Source organism: Manacus vitellinus, unplaced genomic scaffold (assembly GCF_001715985.3).
Source record: "Manacus vitellinus isolate BGI_N305 unplaced genomic scaffold, ASM171598v3 scaffold_28_pilon, whole genome shotgun sequence".
In the NCBI taxonomy this organism is placed as follows: Eukaryota; Metazoa; Chordata; class Aves; order Passeriformes; family Pipridae; genus Manacus; species Manacus vitellinus.
This window is the reverse complement of record NW_021940122.1, coordinates 4365658-4388119: the sequence shown is the minus strand read 5'-3', so window position 1 is coordinate 4388119 and position 22462 is coordinate 4365658. Positions and strand designations below refer to the sequence as shown.

General features: G+C 41.3%; 1 protein-coding gene across 5 annotated transcripts in view; it reads right to left on the bottom strand.

Annotated features, from left to right (window-relative positions):
- The window catches only part of GRAMD1C (GRAM domain containing 1C), a 52044-nt gene extending 31590 nt beyond the window's left edge, over positions 1-20454 (bottom strand). For 2 of the 5 annotated variants that reach the window (XR_001920908.1, XM_018074657.1), the window contains exons 1-3: positions 19972-20024; positions 19657-19785; positions 2596-2680 (exon numbers count right to left, since the gene is read on the bottom strand). Coding sequence is in view for 4 of the 5 variants with exons in the window: in XM_018074657.1 (XP_017930146.1) it covers positions 2596-2680; positions 19657-19785; positions 19972-19992 (235 nt within the window). In the remaining variant the exon portion in view is untranslated. Of the gene's footprint in view, positions 1-2595; positions 2681-19656; positions 19786-19971; positions 20025-20413 lie in introns of those variants that run through there. The other 3 variants (XM_018074654.1, XM_018074655.1, XM_018074656.1) reach the window with 2 other exon arrangements.
- Positions 20455-22462: the final 2008 nt, after the last annotated feature.

Below are 22462 nucleotides of genomic sequence, written 5' to 3'. Positions count from 1 at the left end.
TCTCCAAGAGCTTTCACTATTTCAGAGCCTGAAGACTCAAACAAAAGGAATTTTCAGAAGTACTACTGCTACATAATTAAGACAGACCTCTTCTGGAAGCTCTGACCTAAAGAAGGTTACCTTATGTATAGAAAATACCCAGAATGTAGGTATTCATGCAGGATATTAATGATTTTAACTTTAGAGGTATCAAATGTCTTTGTTATTTTGAAAAGCATTGTATCTGGTATTGTCCGAGCCGGAATTTTGATTTTGTGTACTACAAGATGAACACAATTCTTGTTCAAATATCAAGAGGTTCAGGAGTCCTCAACATCCTAACTTCAAGCTAAGTCTGCATCTACAGAAGCTTTTATTATAGTTTTTAACGTTCCTTTGGGATTTTCCCCTCAAATAATCAAGTGGAAATAAAGTTTCTTGCAACAAGAATGAGACATGGATACAAGCCCTTGGAGACATAACTGTAAACAGAATGACATAAACTTAAATCTAAACCAGTAAGTGCATGTTTAACAAAAAGTCAGATACCAAAATGCTAAGAGAGGAATGCAGCAGGAGTTTGAGGTTAAGAACTTGAGGAAAGCATTACTAAGTTTGCATGGAAAGGATTTAGACCTATAAAGGTCATCACTGGGCAAGTGATGAGCAACCCCATCTGACCTACTTACACAAAAGAAAATATCAAAACAAAAGGGAGAGATTAGCATTTCTCCCTCTAAGTTTTCAGAATCAGTAACTAAATATGCTGATTGTAAACAACAGTTTCAGGCAAATTATAACAGCACTCCTTTAAGCTCTGATTTAGAAAGTCTAAGTAATTCTTTTCATTTTAAGAAAATATTTCCTACAATCTTTGTATACTGTGCTCATTACAGTGGAATAGTTGCTTCTTTTTAACAGCTAAGTTAAGAACAAGAGGAGTTACAATTCTTTTAATGAACAGCAGCAAGTAAGGGCTTCTCTGAGCACTGTAAAGCCTATAATAAGTTTTTCTGCACTGAGCAAAGGAAGAGCTCTTTGCTTGGGGGATGCAAATAGTCATTTCAGAAAAGCGCTGTTTTTACAGGGTAAAAAAAAAAATTATATAAAAGTAGTGACTTTGCTTCTGATGGAGCAGGTGCTAAATTGTTGAGATTAACCCATTACTAAATCTTCCTCTAAGTCCTAAGCAGTCTGTTCTTTGAAACTGTGCTTCAGAGTTTGCTCCATGGCTTTTTGTATCAATCAAGTATAAGGAGAAACATGAAAACAATACTTTGAGGTAATACCCATTTCTTCTGTTTTACTTTAGGTACTAAAGTATTTTAAAAATTCAGAAGGCATTTCAGAGGATAACTGCCCCCTTCTGAGGCTGGAAAAAGACACAGGGATTTAACTGTTTCAGAGCTGTCACTTGCACACTGTGAGCATACACTGACAGCCTCTCAATATTAATTTCTTTAAAGGTTGTGTAAAATGAGAGCTTAATTTTAAACAGTCACAATGCCACTTTTGTATAAAACTAACACCCAATTCTTGGACAGGGTATTTGTTAAACAAATACAGTGCAGGCAGGTAATAAAGGAGGGAATAAGGTACATCACAGTATTTGAAGGAGGTAGGTTACATGTTTGCCTTCTATGGATTCTACAGTGGACTCAATCAGGGAATTGGAGCTCAAAGGGAATATATCTCTATGTTGAGACATTATGCACCATAGTTTGATATTCTCTGACATCAGCTTCTTTCCTCTCCTATTCATCTGAAAAAGCCTTTTAAATTACAAACACCCACTGTGCCACTCAGTCCCACAAGTCACATTAATCAAGGTGCCTAGGCAAGGGTGTTAGTTCCAGGGAGCAGAGAGAAATGCTCCTTGCAAGGATGATCTACCTACTTAACAGGGTCTCTGGAACATCCTTAACTTTGTATCCACCCCCCAAACCATTACAACTGCGGAATCATTCCCCCCTCCCCCAACATCTACAGCAACTGACTGTCATAACCATTTGCCTCTTTAAAGTAAGAGAGAGGATGCAGACACTCACAGGATAGAAAATAAAAGGTTGTAACACTGGAAGAGGTACACCAAGTTGGTTGCCCATGCTGGAAAGAGCATAAAACAAATTCAGTGCTCTCAGGATTAAATTCTACCTCTGCTATTCTCACACTACCATCTCACAAGCCTGACAATGCATGTATGCAAAGTTTATGTGCTCAGTGCTCACCCTGACCTTGCATAATGATCTAACTGTCCATTGTCAGACAATCATATCTCCACTATGGGTTTTGTCTAAAAACGCACTAAAAGTAGCATCAGGAAAAGTCATTAAAAGGTTTCCATCCTGTATTTAGATGAATTGGAGGATTCTGCACCTTCTCCTTCACTTCTTAATCCCCAAAAAGAATCTGTCATTTTCCCAAAGCAGTCAGTACAGGAGAGGAGTATGAACCTGACTTTCCCTTAAGGCATCTGGTGCTATTTCAGAGACAGGAGAATAGAAAGTTATCAGTTCTAGTTAGAATTTGCCATAAAAAAATCAAAATGCTTTGACACTACTGCAATCCGGAGTTATCAGCCAGAAGACAAGGATTTTTGCTGTGATTACGTCTTACCTACTATGAGTCTCTCTGAGTCTGGCAGATGAGAAAACTGCCTCTTGAATTCTTCACTCCTATATTTGTAAGTGGAACTTGAGAGCTGCAACAAAGAACAGTAAAAGGTTATGCAAACAGATTTATTTTCAGCCTTCAACTGTCTTCATACTGGAAGTGTAATTTTATCTTGAAGAACAAATGAACATCAAAAGAGCAATAAAGAATAGGTGGTATCTAAATGTGATCATCACTGTAACTTTATGCTTGCTTATATAAGAGTATTTAGGAGAGTATGGGCCAAACTATTCCCCGTATCAGGCCAGATGCCAATTACAAGGCATTACAGTTGTATGATGGCAACCTGCTGCACTCATAAGGAGATGAGAGCCCTTCTGGGACTAAATATTCTAGCACAGGCTAAATGAAGAGGCAGCAAGGCCACAACACAGAGGTGACAGACTAGATCAAGCCCTCACGTAGGCCACTAGCTAGACACAAGAACACAACCTAGAACATTTATGTCTTACTTGGAGCACCATTTCAGGAACACTACAATGTACAGGATTTTTCTCCAGCTGGTATAACTAGACTTGAAAGAATAAAGGTAACAGTTTCCTCCAATAAGGAGGAAATCACTTCTTGATTTTCTGATCTGTTCTACATTTCACCTCATATTCGAGATCACTGTTTATATGATTCATTTGAGATTCAAAGGGGGCAGCAAACTCACAGCAAAGAAGACTATCTTGATGGACTTTTAACTCCTTATTCCTATAAACAAATGTTCCTGCTCCCATTCAAATAAAGAGCTTCAGCATGTTCTCCAGAAAATATTCTGCTGTGAAAGCCCTATTTTCCATTTTGCAGTTATAACGGGGCCATTTTTTTTTCTTGACAGATGTTAGACACTTATTTTAGAGGCTGTCCTAACTACCTAACTAAATGCTGTATAAGGCCATGACTCAGCTGGACTATAGCTAAGACAGGAAGAAACCACTTTCAAGTGTTACTAAAATCAGGTATAAATATAAAGAAAAGACCTCCTTTACACTTTTTTTTAACCTTTCTGAAGATCTTAAGCACATGGTTGCTATTCTCTCCTTGTATTACTCCAAAACTTGACATTCACCACTAAATCCATCTCTGCCATAAGATTCGTTGCTATTTACTTTTAGCATGGGGGAAGAAAGGAGGCAAAGAACCACTTTTGACTGTATAACCTTGCAGGATGTTTACTACTTTTGACACACTCCTGTTGTATGTTAGTTGGTCTATCCTTTCATTATGTTTGTGCTTGTTGTCAAAACAATCCCAGAACAAAGACAGATTTATCAGGGTCTTTTAATAAACTAGAGCCAATACTGCTCCCACCTCCTCAAGATTCTCATATTTTAACTCTTTTTTTCCACAGAGGACATTCCTGCTTCTTGCAGTTCAAAAGTTCCCTGAACACCACCCTAGACTCACAGACTATGATGGTCTGTCATCTACTTATACCTGAGAATTGAGCTCTTAGGCCACAACAAGATGTAAGGTCAAATGTTTAAGTGCACCTAACACGGGAGAGAGCAAAGTTGCCCTGACTCGGTTCAGCTTTAAAAAAAAAAATATGGTAACGTTTATTTTATTCATGGTAATTAAAGGTAAGTCTTTACATATGATCACTGTTTGAGGAGGTATTTGCTGTCCACTAATATTCTGAGCATTGTAATGCAAAAAGACAGTGAGGGATGGAGACTGAAAAGACATCCACCCCATGCCCCTTCTGAGAACAGTAAACATGAAAGCTTTGGGTGCAGGTAAAGGGCAACATGTTTAACATGTCCTCTAAGTTGTATGCTTCCAGTTATATTTCAGTTGCTTCTGAGAGTATAAAAATAACATTCTTGGAGTGCATGTAACCTCCTGAAGTAGATAGGCTGTGGTTTTTGGCCTAGCCACATTAAGCCCTGAAACATACTTCTAACTGGTCATCCAAAACAAGCATCCAACAACTGCACTGCTTTGAAGAAACCGAGTTCTTTGCAATTACTCTGGAAAGAGACACAGGGAAAAGTGAGAAATTAACTCACATCTGTAAAGTTTCCACCTGTAGTTCCAGAGACCCTATGGTTTACACTCAGTCATACCTCAGTTGACTGAAGTATAGCTTGTGTTGAAAATGCCAGCATACAAGGAGATAAAAGAACTGGTCTGCCATGAGAGCAAAAGAAAACTCACTATCTCCAAGTCTGATTTATGAAACTGTGATTTAGGCAGCAACACTTTTAAGGAGGAAAGTAGATTCTCAAACACACTGTATACAAGAGAAAAGAGCTACACTGGAGCTAAGCATTTTTGTCACTATAAGACAAAAGGAATCAGAAGGAAAATAGGAACATCATAGTATCACAGACACATTTATGTTAGTGTCTGAATCAGCCAGTTCAACAGCTCCAAGAATCCAAACTCGAGACACCGAGTTTTACTTAGAAAGGATTTTTTTTTTCTAAAGCATAAAACCTGCTATAGCTTCTGAGAAATTCTTCCTGGCATTTAGAAGTGTTGTCATGAGCAACAAATAAGAAAGCCTCTTATTAATTGTAGCTGTCTACTGAGCTCTTAGGCCATTTATGCGGAGCTTGCTCTAAGCAGCAGGAAAAGAGAGAGTGAGCACACTGAGACTTTCTACCCTTATCTTTTCTCTACTTTGCATGAAAACAGGCTCACTTAGATCTGTAATTGTTACCTATTCAGTATATGGCTTGGTGATTAAGAGATCCATCCATGGACTTGGGAAACAACAGGGACATTTTTAACACTACTGGCAATTTCAATTTCCCTGAACTGAAGAAGAAAATAAGACATTTCTATGAATACAGCGTCTCTTATAACGGCTACTATAATGTCCAACATGTGGCAGCATTTGAAGCAGGTTGCCACCTCTGGATTACAAAAATCTAACATCAAATATTAAAAGAAGAAAGACATAAATCAGATTGTAGTATGATATTTAAGAGATGAAACCAGCAACTCATTTTTAACACATACACATTTCTAGGTTTAATTATAAGTCATCAGGCAAACACTTTGCCTGAGGATAATCTTAGCCATTTACGGTTATGCTATATTTAATCACCAAGGAAATTAAGTCCAGCCAACAATATATTAGCATTTTCCATCTGAACCAAAAAAATATACCAGAAAACTGTAAACTAGCATAAATGGAAAACCATCTTCAGTGACAACCAAAAAGTTTTACAGAAGACATTTATGTAAGAAACAGGTATTACTTGGAGACACGTAACCAAGTGACTCTCATATGTTGTTTAGAAAAGGAACAGTCCAACTACATAAAGTCATGTTCCAGAAAAAAAACATGTAAACTTAAATTAGCACTAAGCTGAGTTATTTATAGGATAGAAAAAAACAGCTTCCCTTCACATTTACATCTTCAAAGTGTGGCCACTGCAAACAATTTGAGCCTCTTAGCAAACTGCAGAGGAAAATTAAGCTATGTCTTCTCCCAGGAGTACAGCAAAAACCCTAATCGTTATGAAATTCTTTGATTGCACATATCACTAAGCATGCAAATAGTCAATCAACCTCAGCAGAATGGTTTGCACATTTTTTAACAATCAACTAATGACAGTAATAATTTTGCATTTACTTTGTTAGTGTTTTCCTTTGTTTTGAGAAACTACAAAACCCAAGTCACCTGACAATTCGCATTCCGTGGTTTTGACCTGCAGCTACAAATACAACAGCTGAGATCACAGGTAAGTTGACCTCACCAGTACAGCAATGCAACTCTGATGTCACCTCATTTTAAGAGATGTACAGCTGAGATCACAGGTAAGTTGACCTCACCAGTACAGCAACACAACTCTGATGTCACCTCATTTTAAGAGGTGCACACGTGTCTCCCACTGAGATTCAGTCTTGGTATCAGTTACCACCAAGTGCTTGGGGTCCCAGAATCAAACAAGCCTACAAGGAAGCTGCCCCACCTACTCCCCTTTTATGCTCAGAAGCCTCACTCAAGCAACAAAATATGGCCCCATGGAACGCATGGCTTTGCTTCTCTGTAAATCCACGTAAAGCATATAAATCCATGCCACCCTGTCTAAACCCCACTTAAAGACCACCTGACATGCTATTCCCCAAAGACAGAAGAGCTTGACCAGTAATTTCCTATGAAGTTTCTAGACATGGTCAAAAACAAATTTGGAGATATTAGTAAGGTTAGGATGAAAGTACATCATAATCCTACACTAGCACATTAAAACAAATATTAAATATTCTTGCAAAAGCTCCTGCATTTCTACTGAAGAACACATTGTGTTCCCCCCTCTTCAAATTAAGTTAAAACCCTTCTTAGCATCAGCAGAAAGAAAAAGAAAGCAGCCTCCAGAAGAACACACAGTCAGAGAGGAGGTTTGATTTTATGCAACAAAACTACTTTATACTGGAAATATTCTTTAAACTTATCTAATAAGTGAGGAAAAAAAAAATCAACCCAAAAGTAAACTAACAAAAAAAGCCAAACCTAACATACCAACATCCCATTTTCAGTGAGACTAAAGCCTCCTTAGGCTAGGTGAGAGCCAAGTTAATAGCCCTGAACAAAAGCCTCATTTAGCAGTGCAAGGCAGGCAAACCTAGGGCTTCACATACCCTAAAATAAATTCAGGCATGCTTACCTATAAACACAAGAACAACTCCCCTGGCACACTGAGATGGTGGTCTCCCTGCTGAGGCTACCTGTAGAAGGTGCCAAGTCTGACAAGCCTTTCCATCAGAGAAATGTGGACACCACTGCAGCCATTTCTTCAGTCCAGAAAAGTTCATTGTGACCACCCATCTAATCTATATCACACAAACCACACCCCTCCTACTTTAAAACTAGAGATGTGATGACCAAATTTCCCTTTGGTAAAGAATAATATATATATATATATATATTACCTTTTTAAATTAAAAGTCAATCCTGATGGAAAAATCCATCCTAGCTATGGATAGTTCTTCTACTGGTCTGTTAGCTAATCTTATCTTCACTTTGTGAATTATTTTTGGATTGTAAACAAGTTACTCCATATCTTCTTTTGACATAGGGATTAAGCTTCTCAAGATTTTATTTTTTCAGACCTGTTCTTGTGGCTTTTCTGAATCCCCTCCTATTCTTAATGTCTGTCTTGAAAGCTAAATATAGCATTGTCACACAAACACACAAACCTGACTCACTTTTGCTTTTAGGCACAAAAATCACAGTGAAAGCCCAGATCCACATGACAACCAGCCTCCTTTATCTTTTTGTAGTTACTGGGCAGAGTTTTCCATTTCTTCTGAAAACAAGCACTAGGCTGTATGTTAGAAGTGTCAGACTTGTTATGTATACCTTATCACATGTACACACAGTCTAGATCCACTCTGTTAAAGTGATTTATTTTCACTAACCAATTCCTGACAATCGCAGAAAAAAAAATGATTGAAAGTTGTTCCTAAACCAGTTTGAGTACTCAAAAGCTTTACTAGCAGTGACTTACTCTTCTTTTCTTTCTCTTAAAGGACAAAAACATTAAACTTACAAAGAAAAAGAACCACTCATAGGATGTGAAGAGCAGCACCACATTACCTAGCATGACTTACTGTGCTGTGTACAGTATACTGTACACTTTGGTTCACTTTTTCTTTGGTTTTGGAGGGGATTTTTGGTTTATTTTGTTTTTGTTTTTTTTTTAAATAAGGAGGTATTTGATCATACCTGCTTATCCACACAGTTGTATTTAATTCATAGGTCATGAGAGGCATGTCAACCAACTAAAAAAAAGAAACCAAGCAACTGTTGCCAGGGTTTGCTCAGCCACTGTACTCCTTAGGAGCCTGCTTTCCAGAAGTTCCCATGTTCTCAAGGAAATGCAAACAAGGTCAGAGTCACAGTGGGAGGGGGAAGAGTTTAGGCAGCCAGGACTATTTTAATGACATTCATTATATGTTTTTTCCTTCACCCTTACCTCTGGGGAGGGGAGTCTCATAAGCACAGGGCTGCTGGCAGGCACAGGGCTGTGCACTAGGGTCATTATGTCCCCACTTCCGTGGCCCAGCCCCCCTCTTATTTGTAGAGGCTGAAGGAGAAACATTTCTTAGTGACTAAACAGAAAACAAATCAATGGCAGTTCTTCAGTGGCATCTGTGTACAGGCAGAGTAGCATCCAATAGCATTTTGGTGAAACTATGTCCTTCTTCTGTTGGAAATACAGTACATAAAATTTCAACAAAGGGATATTAAAATACAGCTCATTGGCAAATACTCCAGCTACTGTATCTTCTAGGGATTTGTTTGTTTGTTTGTTGGGGGGGAAGGGAATGAGGGGTGGGTTGTATTTTTTAAGCCCACAAGATCCCATAAACAAGGCTAAAGACAGAGTCCCTACTCCCCCCCAAATGTGTTATTATTAACTAGTTCTCACAGATGCACAGGCAGGCACACTGAAAATGTTTAAGAGACTATTATTTACAACTAACACCAGTAACTTCCAAAAATCCATGTAGAAAGAAACTCCTCAGAACTATTTCATTATGGAGATCTTCTGAAATATTGGACACCAATCTAAAAATCTTCTGACACCCAGCATCCTGAAGCTGACTGAATTAGGTACTTCTGAAAGGGAGACTTTTTATTTAACTTTCAAGATTAGGTATAGTATGTCAAAAGCACTGTGTCCCACAAGGGTAGTCCAGCTCCCACAAGCTCCACTGTGGACATCAGATTGACCTGACACATGGTAAAAATCTGTTTTTCTGAAAAGCAGTTCTACTCAACTACTGAGCAGAGAGACCAGATCACAACTGTTTCTCCATAGTGTGACATGAACTTGGCTGAACTGGAATCCTGCTCACAGAAGGCCTGGTCATTTCCCTGCACCTTATCAGTCACATGGCCCTTCCAAGTGCAGGAAGGAAGGTCTCATAGTTGAGCTTCACCTGTATAAGTACAAATATCAAGTCATGTTGGAGCATAGCTTGGAAAACAGCCTAGAAAATCCACAACCAAAGCTGTCACGATTACAGTTTTGATAGACAAGAAAATTTAGCATCATATGAAATACTATGCTGCTAACATCAGGTTATATAATTATAACAAAAGTATCATTTTTGTGAAGAATTTTAAAATTTGGCATCCTTCCCAGGCAGAAAAAAACCTCAAAAGACTTAAAGAGTTGAATGATACAAAGGTATTTCTTCAGAGAACTTTTGATTGCATAATCAGTTGAAAATTACATTTTTAATGTTCTTTAAAAAAACAAATCAAAAAACCAAAAACAAAACCAAAATTAGAACAGACCTGGAAGAATTTTGTAACAGAGTATTTTAGTTTAGAACATGTGAGGAACTCTCCCAAGTTTCTCTTTCAAGATCCCACAAGAATTAGCTCGATTTCACAAGCCATTACATTTCATTGAAATAGGGTTCAGGTGAAGCTACTCCAAACAAGGTGCTTCAGAAACAAGCTGATAAGCTTCTTATCAATGATAAGAAAGCCTCTTGTCATTAGCAGCATTATAGACTTTTCCCAGAAAAACAGAAGTTTGGATTGAGAATATTCCCTGCATATTCTGGAGCAGTTGTTTTGTAGTATTCAGTATTTTCTTCCTGCAAATAAGTGTTCTAAAGCATTTTTAACAGTGGAGCCAATGTACTTTCCTGACAACTCTGATTTGGAGATATAATTGCAAATTTGACACATACAGTACAGAGCAAAGCATATGCTCCATTTCAGAATAAAGCTGACTGAGGCATGAAGCTAATGTAAAGTCAGGAGACACACACCCCCCTACACATACCTCCTCCTCTAGCTGCCTGCAGCCTGTTCCAAACCATGCAAATCTCTGGCCAAACCCTCTCCAGCTCCCCCCTCTCTCCCCCACTTGCTCAGAGCTGGTGCTGGACACCATCCAGCAGAGCCAGCTAGTGTTCTGCTAGCCTCTGCTTGCATGCCAGCTTGGAAAGCAGGCCAAAACACACCAGCCTTGCAGAACAGGCACACAAATGTTGCAGCAAGTGATCAAAGAAAACTTAAGAGAAGTGGGACACACTTTAGAGCTGCCCAGCTCCCACCTAAAACCACCATCATCAAAATGGATTTTGGGAGACAGACTGCAGTAGCATTGATCATTTCAAGTTCACAGAGAGAACAGCAGAGAAAAGTACTATCACCAGGGAAACACCAGCTTGGAAAGGAGCACTCGAGTGTCCAGTGCTCCTCCTCTCTGGATTACTGAAGGCTACAGTCCATGAACCAGTCCCAGAGTACAACTACATCTGGTAACCTGGCACTGTCCCAAGTCTACTCTAACACAAGACGTGGCCCTTGCTAAGAGATCTTCTCAGTCTGAGCTCCAGAGAAGGGGAGGGAGGAGAGCAGGGCATGCTTCATGCATAGCCTCGTTCCCCAAAGGCGTACACTACCACACACCCCTTCACCAGCTGCCAAGAGCTCAGTTCTTCATGGACACTGAGCAGACACTGTGAGGCAAGGGATACAGGGCTCTGCATGCCTGGCAGATCTCTGCCTGCTCTGAAAGACAGACACACATCTGTTCTGCTTTCTTTAGGCTGTCTGTCCCTTTCCATTTGCCTTACCTAGGACCTGTCTGCTACATTTCTGCAACTAACTACATGAAGTCAGGGTCTGGATGCCATTTGTATCAGGGGCTGTTCTAGAAGCAAGGAAGATCACAGAGGGAACAGGAGGCTGCACAGGAGCTTCATCCTGCACACATTGTGAGCCATTAGAGCACAGCAGAGTGAGCGGCTGTGGAGCCCCTCTTTGCTGCAAGGCACCATCCACATCCCCAGCTGCAAGACTGCATCCCTAGAAGCTATCACAACATACACACAGTTTCAGAGCTACAGGAGAAGAGGCAGGTGTGTCTCTATGCTGCACCCACATCACCCACTGAAGGCCCAGCCTTCTACAAACCCAATCCTCTTGGGCACAGGGCTGAACATTGAGCTAATGATTCAAGAGCAGCAAAGAGAGATCATTCTCCTAGCACAGCCCTACTAAGGAAGCTGACAGAAGAAACAGAAAAATGCTTTTCAAGGCATTTTTATCAGAGATTTAAATCTGAAAGCCTGAAAGAAGATAATTGAACACAATAAGGCTATATTTACAGTCATTCTGCCAGCCCAAGCTGCTCCCTAGGATAAGTAGCTGTCTCTGTGCACCTAGCTGGGTGGTGGTGCTTTGGATGGCCTGCAGTTCTGTTGTCAGGATCAGCTACATATGCAAATAGCAGGAACTGGTTTCACCAGAAAAACGAGACAACTCTTCTGCCTTCCCAAAGCAGACAGGATACATCACGGGAAATCTCTGTGTGCCGAAAGAGGAGCAAGATATTGGGAAGCATATCTGTACTGAAAAACATTCACTGGCCATTTCTTTCCATCAGAAAGACAGTGGGAAGATTCAAAGCAATCTCAGAAAAGTCCTGCCAGAGCCTGGGTACCAATGTGACAGGTCTCAGAAGTAGCATGAGCATGAAGTGATTTAAGCGCATTTCCTGTTTATGAGATAACACCACCTGCAGCTGATTAAACACCTGAGTCTGGATGTTTGCAATTAGCAATAAGGCTCATTATTTCAGTTTCAAATATAATTATTTATGTAACTGCTACCAAGTACCTCTGAGTTTGGATGAAACAAGCATTTAAGTTTTAAATAAAGTTAAGCAAAAAGTTCAGGAGGTTTGGACACTTCCATTGATAAACATCTTCCTCAACAAGGAATTGAGGTGGTTTTAGCTTCCAGAAGGTAAGATATTCCAATCTCAGATTTACTCAGCATCCTCACCAACACCATCCATAGCTGGTAATAACTCCTCCAAACCTGGTAGTAAAATTATGCATGTAATGGCCATGCCAGAGACCATGTTTCATGCTGCTCTCCCCCCCAGGACACAAGTACAAACCAAGTTCACAAGGCTCTTAAATACCTAATTCCTTTTCATTTTAGGGAAAAATTGCGGATCTGTACCTACTTCCTTGACTTCAAAGACACATCATTCAAGCATTTCTTTTTTGTTCTGTTTTAGTAATTTCATCTATTGCATGAGGATTTAACCAAAAAAGGAAGTAAACCAAAATACAACAACAAAAACCTGTGATACATCGACTTCTAAAACAAGCTTAATACAAATAAACCAAGCATGTTTGGATGAACTCTGCAGTTAACATTGTGTAATTGAAGTGAGTTTGTCACCCTTCCAGCAGAAAGGTATCCTTTAGCTGAAGACAATTTATCCACTCCCCACTTTGAGTCCTGAAACTATGTTGTCCAGGTTTCAACAGCCATAAGTGTACTAACTAATATGATGCAAGAGCAATTAAAAGCTCAGTCAAGATGACTTCCTTTTGGATAACAAAATACATTCCTTTCTGAACAGCAGTTCCATCTGACTCAAGTTTGTTTCTACAGCATGTGTATGAGACAATTAGCCAATGTTAGTGGTTAAGAACATCTGTTCTTTCACCTGATCTTTCACTGCAGGCTGCCTAAGTAATAAACTGTTTGTCTTTAGACGTATTTGATCCATTTAATAAACAGGAGAAAAAAAATCCAGATATTTTTCAGGGGAGGGAAAAAAGCCACATACAAAGGAACTATAAGATATGAATTTTGAACTCTTGTCTTCCTTACCTGCAAAGTACCACAAAGATTACTTAATACAGAACTAGTCAAATACAGAATGAGCATTTCCCTCCTTACTTTGCCAGCAAGATGTGTATCACTATATCTGCATCTCTGATCCGTATTTATGTTTAGTAACAGTACCCAAATATTGATCAAAACGAATCACGAAGGAAAGAAACAGTCATCTTGGTAGGAATTCCCTTTGGTGTCATTTAGTTTTCAGCAACTGATGAAAGGATACATAAATACTTTGGATCAGGACTAGGGTGAAAACCTGAAGGAGCGTATTAAGCCACAAGAGTAGCTACATAGTTAAGGCAGTAGTGACTGTAGCCAATTACATAAACTACTTTCCTATAAATTACTCTGGTCATCTCATTAAATCTGCCGGTAGCCCTACTGCACTTGAAATTACATGGAAAATAGCACTTACCAAGCAATTGTCCCAAAAGTGTTTTTCCTATGAAATATCTTATTTGATCTCTTCCTTTTATGCCTTAGAAAAGCACCGATTTTGCTCTTAGTCATTTCTATATCAAAAGCAGCTACCACATTTGATTGAACCATTCTCGAAGACAAACCACACACAATTTTTCTTCAACTTTATATAGAGTGAAATGCAAAGGGGCAGCTGTTGGGAGACCTGCATGTCAGTACAAGCTGATCAGAGCTACAGAGACACAATGGTTCACGACCACATGCCACCATAGCTGAACAAGGGGTGATATCTTGTTGTGGGTAGTAGGCACAGCAGAAAACAGGAGGAGACACTGAGATGTTGTATGAACAGGCCAAAGTCCTGAATGACTTTATCTGTCATTCCCTAGAGGCTTTAGGGGGTTGCAGTAACAAATACACAAATATCACAAGTATAGGCTTTACTGACTCAGCAAGCAGCTCCAATAAAAAACTACTTAAAAAACCCTCTTACTCCACACATAATTTCTAAAATGCTGCCAAGTGTCACCAAGGAATCTTGACATAACTCGATTAGTGCATAGCCATATCCTACACAGGATGACAAAATATAACTTCCAAAGTAATCATTAGCAGAAAAGCCATATACTTTTGTCTAGAACACTCTTATGGTTTTGGATAGGTAATTACATGTCCCAAATAATCTAGATGTCAAATATTTCAAATTTTAAATATTTTATCTCTTAAGCATCTCCCAGAGATTTTTCTTCTGTTAGTTGCTGCCAATGACTTAATTAAGTGAACCACTAAACAATCACATCCTGTTTTGTTTACCTGTCTTCTTTCCCTCTCCTAGATACAAGTGGCTCACCTGTAGCGAAGCTGAAAGAGACAGTGCTCCAGCACTGCCTGTTTGCAGAAATACAAGCTGTAAACAAACACAAGGACCAAAAAGAGAGCTTACTCCCATCTCCTAGAGTTGTCTTATAAACTTTTCATTCTGCAGCTGAGGAACTGCCCTTTCATTAAAAGGACATCATTATTCCATCAACTCCATGTGGATTTTCTGAACTATGTTGCATTTCTAATGGTTTTGCTCACAGAGACTCGGGGGAAAAAAGAAAAAAGTAAACCACACAAATCTGAAATATTTTCTTTCTGATCTATGAATATTATTCTTCAGGTTCTAAACTAATTCTTTACATGTGTGCAATAATAATCCATATTATATAGAGCTTCCCACTGCTGCAGCTAGCAAAAGCTTACTTAGGGCACCACTGTCAGTCTTTGTTAAGGATGGGCTGAAACTTGATGACAGCAAGATCTACCCCAGTGCTCAATTTGGAACTGCATCAACAGCAGTAAGGAGATTCCCAGCATGACAAGAAGTGAAAAAAACCCCTTAGGCCTAATCAGCCATGTTCAAGGGCTGGTCAGAACTGCAGTTTGTCTTTTCTTACCATGTTAAAACACTGATGCTATATAATCAGTGCTATCACAGGGCTGAAAAAAGGCACCTATTTGTAGGGATTCCAGACAGGTAAACAAACAACACACCAGTGCTACAAAAACAAAAGCTATTTATACTGAAGTTATAACATTAAAAAAAACCACCAAACCTAAAAAGCCTAACAAAAAGCCACACCACAACCTAGCACTAATGTGACTAAGGTTTTTATTCTCTTTGGAGCCCTACAGCATTCAACCAATTCTCATCCTCTTTAGCAGCAGTTGGTTTCATACCAGCAAATAAAAAGGAGGTTAAAAATCCTCCCCCAGTGTCATAAGCATTGATGTCTCTCCTTCACAACCCAAACATTTGATTTGAAGGCACAGATAATAAGAAGAAACATACCAAATACACAACACAGGAGATATAGCTACTGTCAGAGGGCCTTAAATACCAGCCTGACAAAACATAGTTACCAATTTAACCAGCCCAGTAAACCATTTCAAGAGTGTTGTGAGTCTTCAGAGAAAAGCAGAAGGAGCATCCAAACAACCATAAATACAAGAAATATCTCATTCAACGCTCACCAGTCTTGGGCCACAAAGTGCCTCAACTCGATTCTGTGCTTCAATAAGTCATCTTCCAAATTGTGATGCGTATCTGCATCCCTCCTGTGCAGGTTTGAGACATATGTGCCAATTGTGTTCTTGCCATACATACTTGTCACATGCTCCCACAGATTAGCTCTTTCTCATAGAAGCCAATTCTATGTAATAATTCAAAATGTTTTCCCGATCTTGTGCAACCTCACTTGCTCTTCTATTATGAAAAGTAAAAGTTTATTTTCACTTTACACTCTATCATTTGCTTCTATTGTCAGACTACTTTGTACTGACCAACTCTTTAAACTGGCATTACATTGCAATCAACCAGCTTTTTTAAAGCCTCTATTATTTTCAATCCATCCACTCTTTGACACCTCATATTTCCAAATTCTTAAACAAGCCTCCCAGACACAAGCAATTTTCTTAGAGATGCTCATTTGATTTTAACTCTTTCCACCTACCTTTTCATTCCAACAGGACTCACTTTTTTGTTCTTTCTTTCCATGGGCATTCTTCTTATTGTAGACACACATGAACTTTCTTTGACTGTTCATTAATATAAACTAGAGTCCCCAGACACAATACCCTCACTTTTGATGCAAAGATCCTTTTCATTAGCTTCCTCATTCACCTTTACTTTCTTCATTACAGTAGGAGAACACTTAAGACTTTCACAGGTTTCTTCTTCCAAGCATATTAAATTGAATTATATTTCAGTATGAAGGGAGTAAAAAGATGAATTCAGAATCTTGAGATAGGGCTTCCAGATGTAACTTAGTTTCCAAATCATCTTTGACTTTCATCACTTCTATTTGCAGTTGCCAAAACTAGAATCATTTAATCAAATGCAGATAAAAGCTTTATGGCTTCCAGTAAAGAGGGAAAGCCCTGAGATTAATTTTGTTAGTAGGCTTTTTTCTTCCTCCAGTGAGGTTACAGAAGTCCAGCTTTGTACACCTCCAGCTGGAAAAAAAAATCCATCAAAAAACCTACACAAAAAACATCCATGACACACCATCAACCTTAAAAACAGCAGTTAGTAAAACTACCAGTTTAAGATTACAATAATGGAAAATTAATTATTTCTCAGAATTTTTCAATATTATTCTGCATAGTAGGATTCTCTTCTTTTCTTCCCTCCCTCCTAGTTTTTCTGCTACCCTTTCTTCTCCCCACTCACCATAGCCAGGAAAGAGATTGTATCCCAGAGGCTGCCAACCCTGTCTTGCTGCTAATTACATGTGCTCACAGCACCTACTGAGTATTCAGGATATCTGGCCTGACTTCCAGGGGCATGGCACAAGTGCCTACTCCCACTCAATCCATGAAAAATTGAAGTCAAACCAGTCAGGCTCCAACATCCACATTTGGTTTCCAACATCAGAGAAACAAGAGTACATCACACTCAGAAGAAATGAACCCTTGGAGTAAACCAAAGTTGTCAGAAACACGCAGCCTCTCAAAGCAAATAACTCAGGCAACAAAGCTGATCCCTGGATGCTACCACAGGCTATTCCTGCTGTTTTAGCAATTCCTTTCTTCTGCTGACAGAGGAGTAGGAACGAGCATAACAAATCCACACCTGCCACAGGACAGTAACATCATCCTTCATCAAGTGCTAGTGACACATGCTTTACACACTGCAACAAGCTGCCTTCCATGCTATCACCTACACATTTACTATGACTCAGAATGTAGGGAGTTTGAACGATTTGTTTTTAGAGTCAGCAGCTGATCATCAACCATGCAAGTTATTGAAATACATTTTCTGTCAAGAAGAGGAGGAAAGATGCCAATGACATAACATTTTAATGAGAAGATCTTAGTTTTGCCTTGAATTTGTGGCTTTCTGGCTCCTGCTACTTTTAAGTTCAGTCCCCGTGAGGCTGACAAAATAAGTACCATAGCTTCCTATAACCAGACTGATAGAGATTTTTTAAAACTAATCAGTAACAGACGGTATGGCTAGAACACTACAAGCCACAGCATTATCTTACAAGAGGCAAGTATTTACACAGTGACTTTGTTTTAACTGCAAGGTCATATTTGTAGAACCAGATAAACACTAACATCAAACAAATACTGAGGTTCTTGAAGTATAAATCATGGACAGAAGGCAATCATTTAATCATGCTGGAAAACACCTTACACAGCAGCTGCCACTGCACTGAAGAATCCCACTCCACTGAAGTTACAGGGACACATCACTACAGGAAGCAGAAAGTGGCACTGTGAGGACACACTGTACAGGCTTAAAGCTCTGTTCAAACAAACTTCAGACCTTCCTCGTGCACCTAAAACCTAAGAATGCAAAGCCAATTATATGTGCAATATATGCAGTTATATTCTTCATATAGTATACTTTAGTGACTTTATTTTCAATTGCCAAGCTTACCAAGGAAACACTGAGTTACTAACTGCAAGTCCAACAAACTGATCCCAAGACCTGAACAGGCTTATTTCTCACACAAACCACCACCTGCATTAATGGTTGTATGCAAACCATCAAGACTTAGTTTACACAGTCTAATCTGCCATCTAATGAGAGCATAACTGGCAGCTACAGTGTCTGCACAGCAGGATTTACTATCGATTCGAGTACAGAGATACAGCTGGGCACAGGCAGGACAGCCCTGTATCACCTTTGTCTCTGTAGAAATAGTGGAAAAAATACTGAACAATCCAAGTACTCGCTCTCTAGCAACACGAATCTACAACCTGCTGGGTTCATTAGGCCTGTCCTATTTCCATTGGCTCCAGACTACTATTGCTCAGTTTAAGAGTACACATACATTTGTAGGGAGTTTATCTTAGGGCCTGAGATGCACAAACCGATGTTCTGAGCGTTAGGACTTCCACTTAGTTTGAACAGAAGGGATGAAAACACATACAAGCTAGATTTATAAATAAGGAGTTGGGAAACCTGATCCCCCCAGCTCTGCTCACAGCTCTGCCACAGATTCCATATGGCCTTTGCCAGTTACTTAATCTTCTACCTGCTGAGCACAATGACCACTCGGATGACCTCATCAGGAGAAGGACAAAGTAGTCCAGCCCTATGCACAAGCTGAAGCAAACTAGTTTACTGGTTTACCAGTTTACCAGTTTACTGCATCACCTGATGCAGAACCTTAGTCAGACTGCCAGAGCTGTGAGGAAGGGAACATAAGTCTCTCACATGATCAGCTGTTACCCTGCCCATGGCTGCATGCACAAGTAATCCTCTTCCTTATCAAACAACACCAACTCATCTACCAAACTAACAGCATAACGTATTTACCTTCTCTGAAGGCATTAAAAAAACACTACCAAAAGTATGAGGAAAGTATTCAAATCAGCACTTATTATTACACCCTCTGCTTTCAGTGAAGCATTTCCCTGGAGAGGAACAAAGTTAAACCCCTCATTTCTGCCCTTCTTATTCACAAATCCCATTTTTACACAGAAGACAGGAAGCTTACTTACTCTTGTAGAAAACAAATGTGTTTACTTGACAAAAAACAGACAGTAAGAAAGCACATCAGAAGAATCACCCAACAATGAGAATCAAAATTCACCCCTTATGGTGAAAAAGCATCAATAATGTTTTTCTAAAGGCATAAAGAGACACGGGGTACATTAATGAACCATGCCAGGAACCGGGAGACAGGATTGCGCACAGAAGCCAGAAGTTCTGTTACTAACTTGATATGTGACATCAGGTAAACAACTTCACCCCCTCTCAGTCTCACCTTACACTTTGGTAAGCCCATAATGATAAAATTACCAACCTCACTACATGGGTGGAGAGCACTTTACTAATTCATGACTACAAAGCAACTTGAGAACAGTGGATATAAAGCTTGTACATATACACACATATATAAATTAAAATATACATGTATTACATTTATAAATTAAAAACAAATTAGAAGAGAAATAAAACACATTACCCAAAAGCTCCAGTCAGCACTCCAGCTATACTGAGCAGGACCCTGCATTTTCTCTGTGCACGAATTAAGAGTGTCCTCTGAATCAGCAAGTAGCTGGTTAACAAGACCATGATCTACTTCATGAACTTCCTGTGAACAAAGAAGCAAGGTATGTAATTCAGCAGCGGTGGAGAAAGGTGAAATAAGATGGCTAATCTGTATATTACACAAAAAGTGGCATGCTAGCCTCACCAAGGTGAGTGTTATTGAAACATTTCCCATTGACAACTTTTTGACTTTTTTTCCTAGAATATACTATATTTAATTATTACTTACATTTTTTTCAAAGTATTTCATTTCCACAGCAGCCCCTCAACTTGCACATTGAAGCTGCACAGATACTTAGAACTGAAATAATATCAACATGAAACATCAGTCCATAACACGCAGCACATCTCAGGAACCTCTGAGACCTCTCAAAACTTGAGAATTGTCATACAGCTGTAGCACTTTTACCAGAGAACTGATATATATTATTATAATAACGATACATCAAATATTTTTACTTACACTATAAATTGTACATTTTGTTGTATATAAATACAAGCACAACACTCAGAGGCACATACTTGGACTCATATCACTTAGAAAGATAGTAAGTAGCACTATATTCCAATTCTGTAGCACTGTCCCTTGGTATCAGTATTCCTCACTTTGAAGGTCAGTTTTACTTTACGAAGGCAAACAGAGCCACAAAAAGTCACTAGTCCCAACTCACCCAGCAAACGGTACCAAACCAGCCCAGGGCCCTAACCAGTAACATCGCCTGTACTACCGATCTGCCGGGACGAGACAACGCTGAGTTTGGAGTGCAAACCGACTCAACCCCGAGCCGGTGATGGGACACACACGCCCCCCCAGCCGGGCTGCGCACACCGCCCAGCCCTCCCGGGGCTGCAGCGAGCCCGCGGCCAGGCAGGGACGCGCTGCGGGGCGGACAGCGGGGTGAGGCAGAGGCAGGGGCTCGCATACGTGGCTGAGAGCAGGGCTGACCCCGGGGGGTTCCACGCAAACACCCGGGATAGCTACAACCATCCCCAGTTGGCTGCCCGCCGCTCCGACCCCCATAACGCCGGAGCTCGCGGCTGCCTCCCCTGGGTGTCCCCGCGGCGTCCCGGGAGCCGGACTCTCCCTGTTGAAGACGCGCGGGGCGCTCGCCGGCCCTCCTCACGGGGGCCCCGAGGGCCACCACTCCTCCCCCCCTCCAAAAAAAAACCCAACTTCGAGGGAGGAGTGGAGGCGGCGCGGCGCGCTTCCCAGTTGCTGCCCGCGGGGCCGCCCGCGCGGCTCCCCGGGGCAGGAGCGGGGCTGGCCCCCCCGCACCTACCTGCGCCAGCCCGGGGGGCGCGGTGGCCCGCGGAGGGGCGGGCGGGGAGCGCGGCGCTTACCATGGAGGGGGCGAGGGCGGCGCGGGCCCGGCGCGCTGCCTCCTCGCGGGCGCACGGCGGGGGCCGCGGCCGCCATTTAAAGGGGCCGGCGCCGGCCGCCGCGCCGGCCCGCGGCGGAGGGGGTTGCCAAGGGCGAGCGGCAACGCCGCTCGGGGAGCGGGGGCCGTCATGGGGGGCGGAGAGGGCGGTGGCGCCTCCCAGTCCCCCCCCCCGCCGGCTCCGGCGACCCCTTTGCGCCTTCCACGGAGATTTAAACGGAGCCGGTGGAAAGTTTGAGGGCTGTGGCAGGAAAGACTCCTGAAGCGGGGACCCGGGCGGGGGCGGTGGGCGGTGTTCGCTGCCTCCATCCCCAGGGATTACCCCGTGCGCGCAGCCCCGGCAGTGGGTTCAACAGCGCCCGGGCAGCAAAAAGGTTCCCAAGTCCTAAATTCTTGGGATTCGACGGGAAACATCGCCGGGAGGCCGCTCCAGGGGGACACCTAGGGGGAGAGGGGGAAGGCTGGCTGCGGGCTCAGCGGAGGATGAGGTGACATAAAGGAAGTCAATGCGGGATACCCAGGGTCTCGTTTTTGAAGCTGCTGAGCAGCGCCAGGTGGTTTCTGCCCCAAGCTGTGAGCACACGGAGGTTGGGAAAGCTGGAGTCCGTCTTAGACTGCAGCAAACGATGCCTCTCAAGTCAGGGGACCCAACCAGTGCGATGATGGCTCACAGACTTGTGCCCTCAGGTCACTTTACGGAAGAAGAAGAGCCCTGTGAGATGCAAAGAAATCTCCACCTTGCTGGGCAAGCTGCCTGGTAGATGATGAAAAGGGATGGATGGATGGCCAGCCAAGGGAAGGAAGGGTAGAGCAGACTGTAGTGACAGCACTGTTTCTTCCTGCTGTCCCCTTTCTCTCCACGGATTTCCCTGAAAGCATGTGAAGGCTCTCCCTGAAACAACATCTCAGGGCCCTGCAATATCTGCCCTCTGATACATTAGCAAAGGTATCAGTGAAATCCCAGTGGCTGATGTCCCCTCCGAGCTGTTGGCCCACACAGGAAAGTTTTAATGCAAGAGACTGTGAGTCTCCAAAATTTACAAGAAAGTGTGAAAAAATGTGTGGTTTGTTTCATTTTTGTTCTTGGTTTCTTGATTTAGACCTCTAAAACTCAATTTTTTTCCATGCTTTTATCAACAACAATCTGTGTACCAAATTTACTTTTCATTTTGTCCAAAAATTGAGATTCTCTTAGGATAGGATTGGGTTATCCAAGTGGGAGAAGCTTCATTTTCAACTCCTGGCTGCCAGCGACACTAAACCTCCTTTGTATTCCCTTGGTTAAAAGCTGGCTGATCTGGCAGTTTTGCTCGGGCATTGACCTATTCAATAGAGGATTCA